Source organism: Panicum virgatum, chromosome 9N (assembly GCF_016808335.1).
Source record: "Panicum virgatum strain AP13 chromosome 9N, P.virgatum_v5, whole genome shotgun sequence".
Taxonomy (NCBI): Eukaryota; Viridiplantae; Streptophyta; class Magnoliopsida; order Poales; family Poaceae; genus Panicum; species Panicum virgatum.
In genome coordinates this window covers 58362726-58377708 of record NC_053153.1, presented here as the reverse complement: position 1 = coordinate 58377708, position 14983 = coordinate 58362726, and the positions used below count along the sequence as shown (strand labels likewise).

Below are 14983 nucleotides of genomic sequence, written 5' to 3'. Positions count from 1 at the left end.
AAGATCTTCTCCAGACAGCTGACGTCATTACACCGATGGTATGCACCGATGCTTCACCGGTTCAACCGGTGCTGAAGAATCTTCTCCTGGGCTCTTGACATCGTCTCTGGAACATAGGACGCCCAATGCACGGATGCCCTTTTTTTGACCCGTCGGTTCAACCGGTGCCATAAGCTGACTTGGCTTTGATTCCCTTCTGCCATGGCGTCGGTTCTTCCGACAACCATCGGATGCACCGATGCTTCATGCGTCGGTTCTTCCGGTGCTTCAGACCAAAGAGCTTATCTTTTCGGTGCGTCAGAACCCCCGTAGGGGCGGCCCTTCGGGCCTTGCTATGCCTATCTTTTCTTTCTCTTTGTCATCACTTTAACCTAAAAGCCTGAGAATGGTCATCTTAACAATCATATTAGTCCAAGTGTTGTGTTGTCATTCGATCACCAAAATCACTCGAAATGGCATAAATGGTGCCATGTTCCTTACAATGACCAATAATTAGGTTGGGGTTAGGACGGTTAGTGATTTTGATATCAAATTCATGCCATTATCAAGGATAAACAAGGGATAAAATGGGTACTTAAGGAGCGCCAACATGCTTGCTGCCAAGATGGACCTTCTCATGAAGAGACTGGAGTCTCCGCACCAGGAGGCCAACCAAGTTATGGATTCCCGCATGACATGCGAAACTTGTGGAGAAACTAGACACACTGGCAATTCTTGCCCGATCACTCAGGAGGAAGCTCACTTCGTTGGAGCGAACAACTCCAACAACTCTAGCTCCCATCCTCAGCAGGGTTGGAATTCCAAAACCAACCTCCCCTTCGGTCAGCAGAAAGGTATGAACTTTAATAATAATTTCCAGCCTACATTAAAGGACCTAGTTTATGGCCAGAAATAGATTAATGATAACATTAGTAAGAAATTTCTTGCTAATGACAAAATTTTGGAATCTCTGGCAGGGCAACTAGAGGGCATAAATTTAGTTATTAAAAACTAGTTGAGCTCCAATAAAATGATAGAAACTTAGGTTGCTCAACTAGCCTCATCTTGTCCTAACAATCATCTCAATTTAACATGGTGTTACACACGCTTTTAATCGTTGCTATCATCTAGATACATTGTAAAGTGCAACAAGTCTGTATGGACCTAAAGACGCTTCTTGACATGATCCTTAAAATGTATCAAATTGATATATTGATAGACATGCTTTCAACTGTGTATCCATGGTACACACGATTTTAAGCGTATCAAAAAACATTTCATACGCCTGTAAATATACTATTTGGGGTGATACAATATTGTATATGACTCACAACTGAAATTACTTGATTAGTGCAGTGGTTTGAAACAAGGGGTCACAAGTTCTATTCCCAGCCCCAACTATGTATTTTTACATTCTATTTGATTTTTTTTCTTCTTGCTAGCCTTCTACATGATCGTGTCTACATTTCTTAACATGTAGTTAAGCATTACTATACTGTGTAACAACACCAATAGACACGATTTACATATGTCTCTATTAAAATGTACCATTGTGCGTACACATGCATCTAGCGTGTCTATGAAACGTCTTTCCTTACATTGACACGCTTAATGAATTCATCTCTACAAAACCTGACACGGTGCATACGAAGACGCTTCTAACATATTTTATGAAAGCGTGCCTACATGACTATAGATACAAAATAAAGCATGTCTAACTCTAAATATAACGTAGCTATAGGGGGTATTCTAGTAGTGATGGTCTGAGATTGGATTGATTATGTACCTAGATAGAGATATTGGCACGAGGCCAGCTACCTCACTATAGCGCTATGGTTTATGTACAGGCGTGTAAAGGATATTTGGATCTCTGGGTTCGTGAAGTACATGATACGTGCTGATGCACAGGATTTTATTTGGTTTTTCTAGTATGTCATGGTTGTTGGGTCTGATGCATGGTTGCATAGGGTTCGATCTGGTTTGACTGCATGTTAATTAGGTTCAGATTCGATTATCGGTGCATATCAGTCTGATAGTTTGGGTCGACAAGCATATGTATTTACTATTTATTAAAGAACATTTGCATGGTATTTTCTAGTACTTATTATTTATATCGGATAGCATGTGATTTCAGTATCAAATAATAAAAATGATTTAAGTACATGTTGGCATGGTATTGCTGGGTAGGACAATGCTTGTAGTGATTTTACATAACAGTGAATGTACTTTAATTAACATAATTGCATTTAAATTATTTTTTTACTTTAATGGGTTGAATGCACTACTACAATTCTGGATTTTGCGAGGCACTTGAAAAATGCCTCTGAGGCGTACACAAAAAGAAAATGCCTTTGTTAATGCCCAGCATTAACAGAGGCGTTCGTTTCCTATTAACTGTGGCGGTTACGGAAAAAACGCCTCAGTTAATTGATTAACTGAGGCGGACATTTTAAAATAAACACATTTGTTAATAACAATTAACCGAGGCGGTTGTTTTAAGGCGTCCGCCACAGTTAATCGATTAACTGAGGCGTTTACGCTATAAAGCCCGCCTCATAAAAAATAGGCCCAGCCCGTTGGCCCAGAAAACGCAATTGGAAGCCCACATATATATAGATAGGGTTAGGGTTTGGTCTCATTTCTCTCTCTCCCTCCCTCTCCTTCTCCCTCTCTCTTAGCCGCCGAAGCAACTTGTCCCCGCGAGATGATCCACTTGTCGAGGTTCACCCCAAGGAACTCCGGGGGACACGCGCAGGGCGTCATGGCGGGTGAGCCCGCGCGCGTGCAGGAGCTCCACCCGCCACCGGGCGGCGACGGCGACGCGGAGCGCTCCGCGGGCGAGGACCTGCTCCTTGACCGCCTTCCGACACCGGAGGTCGCGGAGGAGCTCGAGGAGGCGGGACGGCTCGCCGGGGTCCATGGAGAGGAGCCCCTCCGGGTCAGAGGCCAGGGGCGGCCTTGATTTCGGCCCCGGGAGGCGGAGGCCAGCGAGTTCCTGGAGGAGGCGGCCCAGGCGGGGGTGGGCGTGGACACTAGGGAAGCCGTGGAGGAGGGACGCGGACTCTGCAGCGGTGAGGCCGGTGGCGCAGTGGAGGAGGCTGGTGGCGGCAGGCTGAGAGATTTGGGCGGCGGAAGGGATGTTTAGGATGCGGTCGATGCGGAGGAGCTCGCGGGGGGGTCCGGAGACGAGGTGGAGGTGGAGAGCGGGGCGGGGCACAGGAGAAGGCGGAGGAGGTGGTGGGGGCGACGGAGGGCCTGGAGAGGGAGAGCCATGCCGGCGGCGGCGCGACAGATGGGCTCGACCAAGCCCGTGATGGGCTCGGCGGGCCTGTCGTGTTTTTTTTTATTTTTTTATTTGATTAACTGAGGCGTGCACAAAAACGCCTCTAAAAATGGTGTATTAACACTGACTATAGCTCTGAGGCATTTTCAAAAAACACCTCTGAAAATAAAAAATGCACGCCTCTGAAAATAGAAAATGTAGTAGTGATGCATATTATTTTGAAGAGGAATTATTCAAATTCCCTTAACTATTCCTCAACAATATTTTTAAGAATATTTCCTCCATTCTCTTCCTTCCTCCTCCAATGCCCAACTCTCAACTCTCTTTTTATCTTCTTCCCTAAATCCTAGTCATTGCATCCACCACTCTCCCTCTGCCCTCCCTCCCCCTCCATTTGCCCCTCTGCCCTCCCTTCCTCTCCCTCCGCCCCTCCGCCCTCCCTCACGCACTATCCCACTTCGTTCTCTCGCTCCCTCTCTTCCATGTTCCCTTAGAATCTATAGCATGTTTCTCTCATTTTTATTCATTTTACCAAGTTCCACATTGAAAATAATGGATTTCTATATGATACACAATTTGTTGTATGCATATTGCATATATAATATAACCACTAATCTATATTTTATTTTTAGTATAACCACTTCATTGCTAAAATACTCACTCAATGTGAAAATGTATACAACTTGGATGGCTAGTATATATACTCACTTAATACATTTTGTATAAACACTTTTTTATCTTAATTTAAATTTCGTATAATATATCATAACATTTATAAACAGCGTATAATCACTTTGTATATAACATTTTGGGTTTTTTGCTGGTATGATCAATTTGCTAAGTTATAATCAATTTGCTTGTGTACGCGGGTGGATATCTTTGGTAGGTACGTTATTAATTGATTAGTCTTAATTTCATTTTCGGCTGTATGGAATGATTTATATTAAAAAAAGAAGAAAGAGTCGTAGGTATGATCAATATAGAATCCAGTTAACAAAGACAGCCAATTAAATCATATATAGAGTCAAGTTTTGAGCTATTATTTAATAGTAACTTTAGGTGTCAAATCCTTATCATAGTTACCAATATAAGTTCTAATTTAACCCATCCGGGTACACTTCGTATGGGATATGCTGCACTATTAGAGGTGGCAAATTGTCTGGTCTGATTGGGTCGGGTTTAGGTTCGGGTCAGTTTGGCCAAATGGAAATGTGGGTTGGGTCGGGTCGAGTTTCACGTTGACCATAGCTGACATTTTTTTCAACTCGCGGGTCATATCAGGTCGGATCAGGTCTAGTATCAGGTTGACGGCTGCTGTCATTTTTTTGGGCCTTGCGTCTTTTTGGGTCCGGTCGGATATCGGGTTGACAGCTGCTGGTATATTTTCGGGTCTTGGGTCATTTCAGGTCAGGTCGGAGTATCAGGTTGACGGTCGCTGGTGTATTCTTATGTCATCTGATTTCGGGTCGGGTTGGGTTTCAGGTTGTTCGGGTCGAGTCGGGTTCGGATCACATGATTTTCGGGTCATTTCGGGTTTTGGCTCATTCGAGTTCAGGTCACCAGGTCGACTTCGGGTCATCAGATTTCTGGATCATCTCGGTTTCGGGTCATTCGGGTTCGAGTAAGTTTGACTTTCCACATAACACAAGCTGGGTCGGGTTCGGATCAAAGCGGGTTGCATGTATTTTTCAGGTTGGGTCAGATTTTACCACCTCTGCGCATTATTGCATCCATACACAGGAAGACACATTGCAATTTACACGCTAATATTCTGGCATTCAAGTATGCAGGCAATTAAGCAATGTGCATACTTGGGCAGGCTAGACTATTTTACCTATAAATTGAGTGCCTTCAATTTAATGTTTCGTAAATTTTAAGGTTTTGTAGATACGAAGACAATTTATTTTATACTTCGTATAGTTAAGATTGATATAAATAACAGGCCATCACAATCTTAATGATCTCTTTTCATTAATCATATAAATTAATATTTAATCATTACTTCTCTGTCGATGAATTGTAGGTACCGTTAGAAAGTTAATATCTAACGGTTAGCATCCTGCATGCATGCGCTACACAGTGCTTGCATGCAGCGTACAGAGGGATCGATGAGCACTCTATCCTCATGAAACCCAGTACATTAGACATGCTATAGTTATTTAATATGTATACAATAGATGGCATTTTACTATAAATAGCTTGGCATGGGTGCCATATAATTATCCTTGTATAACGTAGAGAGGTCATAAGAGATCAGAGATGGAGAACACAAACACCACCAAGGGCTTTGTGGTTGTCAACAAGCTGGGACGCAAAACGGCGAACTACACTCCCTCAAGATGGAGCGAGTTCTTCATAGACTATGTTCCTCCTTTGGTTAATGTACGAGTATATATTTGTTTTTTACCATTTTTTATTAACTAATTATATACTTTATTTTGATGCTCATTTTGGTGTTAATTACTTGAGAAATATATACAAAATTCTCACACTTGATGCACAAACAACTTGACATGATATATATATATATATATATATATAGAGAGAGAGAGAGAGAGTTTGCTTAATATATTCAAGTTAACTATTTCTCATTTTTCTTAAAAAAATAATCAGCATGTTCAACAATTGTGATATACATATATATACACACAGGTGTCCGAAGAATGGCTCGTGGAAGGGGCGGCCAAGATGAAGAGATCCGAGCCATGATCACCACCGCAATTGACACGGTCGAGATAATGAAGCTGATCGACACGCTTGAGCACCTCTGCCTCGACTACCATTTTGAAGCGGAGATCAATGACAAGGTGCAGTTCCTCAACGGAACAAAGTTCGACAGCGACGATCTTCACCAGGTGGGTCTCCGGTTCAGGCTGCTCAGGCAGCGTGGCTTCTATGTCCCCCCAGGTATTCATATGAACACTTCTTTCGAATTTTGATCAACTTAATTTTCATGTATAATTTAGGCCCAGAAGGTCCAAATATAAGCCAGGCTCCAAAAGGCCCAAATGTAATTCAAAATGGTGAACCAATTGTTTTGTTTACATATATGATACAACTGAACCTTAATAAACTGTTAGTCTATATGGATTGCATATATCTGAATATTCCGCGTAATGTACTGTTAATTTCTTGTAGATGTTTTCAACAAGTTCAAGGACGAGTTCGGAAACTTCAAGACAACATTAATTGGAGACACAAAGGGACTGCTAAGTTTATACAATGCGGCTCATCTCTTACTCCCGAATGAAACCGTACTTGAAGACGCTATCAAGTTTGCCGGAGACAATCTCAAGAAAGCAGTTCACGACTTGAAATCTCCTCTGGCCGAACAGGTTTCGCGTGCTCTCAAGAGCCCCCTTCCTAGGTTCATGCAGAAACTTGAAGCAAGGTTCTACATTGACGAATATGGAGACGAAGAGGACTCAAATGATACAATACTGAAATTCGCAAAGTTGGACTTCATTGCTGTTCAAAGAGAGCATTGCAAAGAATTGAAGGCCCTCTCGTTGTAGGTTTTTTTTACGGTCTATGTTATTATTGCTTTTCATTACCAATTACAATTCATAGACATGATATTTATTTTCCATGGAGAATTCTTCTAACAACTGCATAAATTATGTACTTGCGTAATTGTATGTGTATAGGTGGTGGAAGGACTTGAGAATTACAGAGACTTTGCCCTATGCTCGGGACCGCATAGTTGAATGTTACTTCTGGATTTTAGGAGTGTATTTTGAACCATGTTACTCTCGTGCACGCATAATCACTACAAAGTACATTATCCTTCTTAGTGTTTTGGACGATACCTACGATATTTATGCCACCTTGGATGAGTGTCGTCTCCTTACTATTGCTTTTAAGAGGTATCTCACTTCTCTTGGCATACATTTCGTTGGCTCAAAGATTACATCAATCATGATTTTCATTTACTGTTGCTAACATAAAATTTGACTATTATCATTAGTTATATAATTCATTTAGAATTTAGGGTTTAGGGTTTGGGGTATCTTTTTATTTCTTACATGAAAGTGAATTTATAATATGAAGGAAACCATGTAATTATAAACATTTTATCAGTTGAGAAATTATTTATGTACATGTCAGTATATATGCGATAGTCTTATCGATAAAAATTATCCTGGCATGTAGGTGGGACAAGGATGCTGTGGATATGTTGCCTGAGTACATAAAGAGTTTCTATCTGAAATTTATAAACAGTTGTAATGAAATTGAGAGTGAATTGGAACCCAGTGAGAAATTCCGCGTGTCACACTTTAAGAGTCAGGTAAGCACCTGCTTTGAATTTTCATTTTTTTTGTTATATCGTATATATACAAAATTAAAAATAATTATATATGCTATAGCTGAAGATGCATGCAGCAAATATATACGAATACAACACATATATAATGGTTTTCACAATGCAGACCGAGATAATGGTGGATGCTTATCTACAAGAGGCATCGTGGTATGCACAGGACATGTTTCCAGAAGTCGACATCCGTAAAGAGCTCTCGGTAGTTAAATCCTCTGGATATCCTGAACTCTCCTGCGCCTCGTTTATCGGAATGGGAGAGGTTGCCACAAAAGAGGCATTCGATTGGGTTACAAGCATCCCAAAAATTGTGAGGGCTTCTGCTGAAATTTGCAGATTCACTGATGATATCTATTCTATTGAGGTAATTAGGTGTATTGCCTTTCCACAGATAGCCAAATACAGTTGATTTGTTAGTTACATAGGATAAAATAAGTATATTATAAGTTTTAAATTTGGTTAATAATGTACTTACCTAGAGGATTATAACGCTGGCCACAATCTTTTGCAAAATGTTTATATATGTCTCAGATCTTAATTTGGGATAAATTTCTGTCAAAATATTGCTTGAGAATTAGTTTGTTATTTCTTTTAACTTGTCATGGGAAATAATGGGTGTAGTAAGTTTGTTGCCAATCCTACTGACGGCAAAGATTAAATCTACTTTCATGCAGCGAGAGCATAGGGTTGGGCAGTGTGCAAGCACATTTGACTGCTACATGAAACAATACAACGCAACGAGTGAAGAAACAAAAGAAAGGTGTTACATATTCAACTTAATAATATGTTCACTGTTATTCGTACACCAAATATTTACAAAGATGGTCCCAGCTCCTAACTAATAACAATTGGTTATTAATATGTTTTGACAGATTCCTTTCTTGGATTGAAGATGCATGGAGGACGATCAACGAAGAATGCATCGTGGAGACGGTGCCAAGGCCACTCATAGAACGAGTAGCTAACTGGGCCAAAATTATGCACGTTATCTACACGCACTGTGATAATGGCTACAACATGTGCGAGAATCTGAAAGATTACATTGCAGTACTTTTGGAAGAACCGCTCCCCTTCTAAGTGGAAACATCTGATATGATAGTTCCGATTTACCAGAGAGGGAATATTAAGTGGAGAACAATGGAGAATAATAAGAAGTGAGATCTTGTCACTCTTTGATTATGTCAGCAATGGTTTACATTGTCTGATTATCAGCCAGTACGGTTTCTGTGGTTGTTTAAGAGCTGTGGTTGTTATACATGAATAAGAGCTGTGTGGTTGTTATACATATATGAGTAAAAATTATTGTAATGGTTTATGAACGAGTGAAACAATATTGTATTCTGCATTAGTACTGAACCGCGCGTTCGATTGTCTATTATGTTTCTTGGATGCTCTCACTCCAGGATTTTTCTTTATCTTACACAAGCCCATAGTTATTATATATATGCACACACTCACACCAAGCGCAAGGCTTCTGCAGCTCAAACCGGGACCTCGAAACCCCTACTCTAGAAGCCATTGTTGTGCATTTAACAATAAACCCATCATCTCAAAGAAAACTCAAAATCCAATGAGCTGGTAAATTGTCAGGGCTTCATGTTCTAAGTTTATGCCGTTAAATGTGAATCATATGTTCACTTACTGGTTAAATGGGTTGATAAAACAACGTAAATATCAGGCCTTAGTGGGAGCATGTGCAATCTTATGGGCGATCTGGCTAACGCGAAATGATATTACTTTTAACTGTGCACGAGTTTCTTCGTCTCTGCAGGTGCTGTTCAGAGAAACTTATTGGATCCGGTTTTGGACACTGCTGCAAAAAGAAGAGGAAAGGCCGCTGGTGTTAGAGGGGTGTCGCGCACTTGAGTGTTCTGCCATGGAAATCTTCGCTTCGAATGGATGGCCTTTCATTAATCGGATTGCCTATGTCTAAGCTTTTTTTAGTCTCTTTTATTTCCGCTACTCTGTTTTGTCTCGCTCGGACGCTAGTTGCTGTGTGGATTATGGTTTTGAACAGCTATATGTATCAATCGATACAGAAGTTGGAATATGTTTAATATATATTCCAAATTCTAAAAAAAAAACTTCAGTGTTGGTGACACACTTTGATATGCTATGGAAGCTACTCGAACGTGTCCCAATTTGTCTACACCGATCAAGGACCTTCCTCTTGTGTTACTCTCAAATCACTCACAGATGGTCACTTGAACAAATTGAATTATGGAGAATTGCTGATGGATTTAATTTGATATATATGGGAAGGGGAAGGGATTCTCAGGAATACTGACTCCATTAAGATATTCAATTCTTGACAAATGTTCTTTTTTTTCTTCTCTACTACGTAATCTGTGAAGTAATTCGGCGGGACTTAAATGTTGAAGTTAAGATAACTAATTAAACATACAATTGGATGAATTTAGTGATTTAAAAACGGTCCGGGTAGGTCCGGGTCGGTCCAAACCCTCCCCGGTCCACGGGTTCCCCGGTCCAGGGTTTTCCCGGTTCGGAAAACCTTGGAAAATTTTTGGAAGGAACGAGATTGAACCTAGCTTAGGACCGTCCCTCACGGGTTGCCCGAGTTTCCCGGTCTGGGTTCCTCAGGTTGCACGGACCCGAGGTTATATGTAAAAAAAATAAGAAAACAAAACAAAAAATATATAAAAAATTAATACACCTAATTTATACTAAAAGAATAAAAAATACACATAAAAAATGAAAATTAATTAAAAATTAAAATATTTATTTTAATTAGATATATATTAAAAGTTTAGAGAATTATATTTTTTTGCAAAAATGGAAAAATATTAAAACAATATTATTTAAACATAAAAAATAATATAGAAAATTAGAAAAATTTAATAATTATATTTGTTGTAAAACAAAAATCCTTTTTGAAAAATAAATTTAAATAATATTATATTAGTTGTTAACATAGGCAGGAAATGTTGGAACCAGGTCGGGTTACCTTGAGTATTACCCCAGGTTGCCTCGGTACCTCAAGTCGGGTAGGGTCGGGTCCCGGGTTTGCTCAGGCCGGGTTTCCACATAAATGTTTCTGGGAACATGGATACCTACCCTTGTGAGTACCATCCCTCCCGGTCCTCTCGGGTTGCCTCGGTCACACCCTTGGGTCAGGTCGGTCCGTCCATTTTCCCCGGGTTTCTCAGGTCAGGTTTGGACCTCTCGGGTTTTTTAAAATACTAGATCAATTGGAACTTAAATCATTGCATAAAATCTTTTTTCAATGAAAAATTAGAGTAGTACTAGTCTTTACTCCCTCTGTCCCCTTTTATGTGTCGTTGGGAAAACGTGCTCACCTCACAAGCACAGTTCCCGAGCGATAAATAAAGAGGGACGGAGGGAGTAAGTTTTACTTAAATATGGGTCACACAAGCTATTTGTGCTTCCCCTAACAATACAATGATCGTGATACAAGCAAATCTATATAGGAGGTGTCAGACCCGGGGCAGCGGGACTGTTCATATGCATAGAATGTTCTAGAGTAAGGGATAGCACATGTATGAACTTTCCCTCTTTTGTAACTACCCGAATAGGCGTAGAAGTATCTGTAGTACAAGGAAACTACCCAACCAAGTTGTAGTTGGACTCCAACAGTACTCAGCTAGAACTTTCCATGTAACCCTGTCCCCCTAGAGTATATAAGGGCAGGCAGGGACCCCCTCAAAACAGAGAAAACCATAATAATCTCTAAGGCAATACAAGCAACCACACAGGACATATGGTATTACGCACCTCGCGGCCCGAACATGTCTAAATTCTTGTGTTGCTTGCACCATCGAGTTCCAGAGCTAGTCGATCCCTTGCCTACAATCCTACTGCTAAGGGTATCACTGAGCAGGCTTGGTGGCTAAACACCGACAGCTGGCGCACCAGGTAGGGAATTTGGCGAGTTCACTAGCGAATTCGATGGCCGAATCAAGCGATGCCAACACCGTTCCTAAAGGCAGAACCCTTGTCTTCGGTTCTTGGGCTTGTACGGTCGATGGATCGAGTGACTTCACTGCCCACCTGATCGTGCATGAGGAACTAGAGGCAAAACCCGACGATCAACCCGCCGAAATAGCTGATGCTCTCAAACTCGACGGAAATCAAGCTCCACCCAAACTCGATTGGGAAAACTTCGGGAACATGTCGACTCCAACTCGTGCAGACGGGTCAGATGAGTCCGACACCAACCCAAATTCTAAAAATTCCCAATTTTCTCAAATTTTGGGAAAATATGTGGTTTATTTCAAGTCAAATCAAATGTCCTAAGACCGTCAACTTAGAACTACTCGACGGAGTGGACCGAGTCTCACGATTGATCGAAGGGTGTATCAAGCTCGCAGAATCCGCTCTCGGCTCATCCAAGACACAACGGAATGCAGAAACCTCAAACCCACGGCACTCCGGGATGGGTGACATGTTCTCTTGGATCGATCGAGTTGATTCCTCACTCATCGACTGCATTAACGTAGCTGAGAGTATTCTACGACACCAAAAACAGGATGCAACGAGAAAATCCTGTGGGAAACCCGAGAAGGCAAACCCCCGGCTTGAGCAGATGGAACCGCCTCTCTCAGGGACACCCCAGGACTCCTTACCAAAACCTATTTGCAAGTGGACTTCTGAACCCACTGACATATTTGACCCCTTATTCGATCAGGACTTCGACGAGTTCATGGAAAGTCTCAACAACCTCAAACCATATGATGACCTCGAGGATTGGTCGGACAACGTCAACTTGTTCATGGACGCCATGTCACACCCACCACACATGGCCGACATCCTCTGGGAGGAAGTCAAGCTCAAGAAGCAAGGAGAAACTTCCAAAACCCCAGACAAGCCCAGCGAGTCGATTTTCGACAAGCCATGGACCAAAGAGCCAGAAGGACTAACTCCTACCCAATCCTTGCTACACTGGATGAACGAGAATGCCCTTCAAGTAGAGATGGGCATCCCGCTCCTAGCTCACCCAAAACACACATATTCAAATATTGGTGGTTTAACCGATTCCGAGTCCGAGTACTCCCACAATTCGGAAGATGAGCTGGACAATCTAATCCAGTACAGCAAAGAAGCTGAATCCAAAATGGTTAAGAACTCCAGAACCGATCTGGACACCTTACCAAACTTGGTTTTATATGCGACACCAGAAGGATGGACGGTGCACCTGGAAAAGTCGGGGCTCAATAATCGATCTGTTGGGACCTCCGGTCTTTAGATCGACGAGCTCTCACTCCAAAAAGGTGTCCCGTTAGATGCGCCAGAAAGCAAAGAAGACCAAAACATCAAGGATCTCTGTCGCGAAATCCTCATGGTATGCACATCTGAGCTCGATGAATCAGATGATGATTCGATGGAGCGCCTCAACTTCGACGACTACAACTCTGATGACCATGACGAGTACCTCTCCGACAACATGGAAACTACTCCCACGGCGATCACTGAAGTCAAGACTACCATCAAGCAAGACCCGCCCTTAGCTCCACCAGCTGTGACGGTTACCGTCCAGCTGGAAGACGAGCCTGTGGCGGAAGAACTCTACGAGTGTCGTCGCATCCGCAACCAAAAGCGGGCGTTCAGGCGCCAGCGTGTCGCCGATCATCGCCAAGAATAGCAGGACGACAACTACGACTACTCCAATTGCGATCTCCGCAACGTGATCAACATTGGGCGTGATGCGCGTAATGTGATCATCTCAAGAAAAAAAAAGGAGCCTGAGGAAATTGAGGCTTATAGCCCTTCTTCCAACTATTGCATTCCAGAAAGTTGTCCAAGATCTTCCAAGAAGCTCAAGCATGTGAGCGCTGATTTTCAGGGCATGTCCCGTAATCAGCACCGTGCAGATGCGTCTATTGAAGGAGACAAGATCAGCAAGACGCTTCAACGCGAGTGCTTCATGCACCCAAAAAGATCCCACTCAGTCTTCGAGTGCATCTCACTCCGCAAAGCTCTCGGAGCACCTCTGTTGAACAATACTCTACCAAGAGTCTAGTCGACTACCCAGTTGATTAGAACTAATCCAAAAAATTTCATATTTAGTCATGTAAACCATTGCTCAAGTGTCTATTTCTATGGGCAAGGGGTAGGTCTTAAGAGTCAAAGTCTGCCACTTTACAAATCCTGTAATCGTGACAGTTATAAATAAAGTTGATTTCCATCTAAATCGACTACTTGTCTCTCTCTCAACCATGACCTACACCCTCCCCTTAAACTACTATGAGTTCCCCGTCACCCTCAAAAAGACCTGGGACAACGATCAAGTAGTTTCTAGGTTATGGCCTATCCAAGGAGTATCACCAAGAGTTTTTCCCACTTGCGTAACCCGATGGGGTTAATCCTAACCAGTCAACTTTAGAGGTTACTCCAGTCCTCAAGTAGACACCCTACTCGCTGGTACGAGTAGGTTTTGGATACTTCCAAACTTTTTCCCACTTGGGTAACCTAACGAGGTTAATCCTAACCGGTCAACTTTGGAGGTTACTCCAGTCCTTAAGTAGGACACCCTACTCGCTGGCTCGAGTAGGTTTTGGATATTTCCAAAGTTTTTCCCACTTGGGTAACCCGACGGGGTTAATCCTAACCAGTCAACTTTGGAGGTTACTCCAGTCCTTAAGTAGGGCACCCTACTCGCTGGCTCGTGTAGGTTTTGGATATTTCCAAAGTTTTTCCCACTTGGGTAACTCGACGGGGTTAATCCTAACTGGTCAACTTTGGAGGTTACTCCAATCCTCAAGTAGGACACCCTACTCACCTCATCGAGTAGGTTTTTGAATATCTCTAGAAGTTTTTCCCACTTGGGTAACCCGACGGGGTTAATCCTAACCGGTCAACTTCAGAGATTATTCCTGTCCTTAAGTAGGACATCTACTCGTTCCTTCGAGTAGATCCTAAGCCACGACTTAAGCACAGACAAATTCCTTGTAGTTTTTCCCACTTGGTTAACTACCGGATAGCACTACGAAGCTTCTCCAGTTCTTACATAGAACAAAACACTCGACGAAACTCTCAAAACTCCTGCTCCATCTTTGCTCAAAGGATGAGTCAGAGTACATTACGTTCATTCAAGAAGCAAATATCTTACGTCTGTTACTAATTCGAGTAGGTACACTGCAGCCAAACTTAAAGTACTCGCCCAGATACACATGAGTACTACTCGATCACTAAGGAAGTATTACACCTTAAGACATCAACAAATACTCAGTACAAATCCAATTTAAATTTGTACAAACACAAGAGTATTTCAGGCTTCAAAAGCCCATTACATCATCTCACATCAAAATATGACAAAAGCTCAGAATTAAGGCACACTACTCCAAGCTACTCACGATCCTATCAGCTATTAGCGAGACCTCTAGAAGGTACTCCTCGAACTACCTCTCCTCGCAGTCGGGATTCAT

At 42.1% G+C, this 14983-nt stretch overlaps 1 protein-coding gene and 1 pseudogene across 2 annotated transcripts; one reads left to right on the top strand and one right to left on the bottom strand.

The window, feature by feature from the left end:
* Nucleotides 1-2653: 2653 nt before the first annotated feature.
* LOC120689168 lies at nt 2654-3531 on the bottom strand (annotated as a pseudogene).
* An 87-nt stretch (nt 3532-3618) lies between these two features.
* Nucleotides 3619-8958, top strand: LOC120693440 (alpha-humulene synthase-like). 2 transcript variants are annotated; one of them, XM_039976869.1, is made up of 9 exons: nt 3619-4883; nt 5501-5644; nt 5915-6169; nt 6401-6773; nt 6910-7128; nt 7415-7550; nt 7693-7944; nt 8255-8340; nt 8453-8958. In XM_039976869.1, the coding sequence occupies exons 3-9, from the start codon at nt 5926-5928 to the stop codon at nt 8655-8657; spliced, it is 1515 nt and encodes a 504-aa protein (XP_039832803.1). In that variant the 5' UTR covers nt 3619-4883; nt 5501-5644; nt 5915-5925; the 3' UTR covers nt 8658-8958. The 2 variants fall into 2 exon arrangements, with proteins under 2 accessions (XP_039832803.1, XP_039832802.1); XM_039976868.1 differs by having other exon boundaries at nt 3619-5644.
* Nucleotides 8959-14983: the final 6025 nt, after the last annotated feature.

What these genes read in the sequence shown, in the direction of transcription:
- LOC120693440 (XM_039976869.1), top strand. Translation starts at nt 5,926, where the DNA reads ATGGCTCGTGGAAGGGGCGGCCAAGATGAAGAGATCCGAGCCATGATC. An exon ending in TGGCTTCTATGTCCCCCCAG is followed by an intron (nt 6,170 to 6,400) that starts GTATTCATATGA and finishes AATTTCTTGTAG; the next exon opens with ATGTTTTCAACAAGTTCAAG. An exon ending in TGTCACACTTTAAGAGTCAG is followed by an intron (nt 7,551 to 7,692) that starts GTAAGCACCTGC and finishes TTCACAATGCAG; the next exon opens with ACCGAGATAATGGTGGATGC.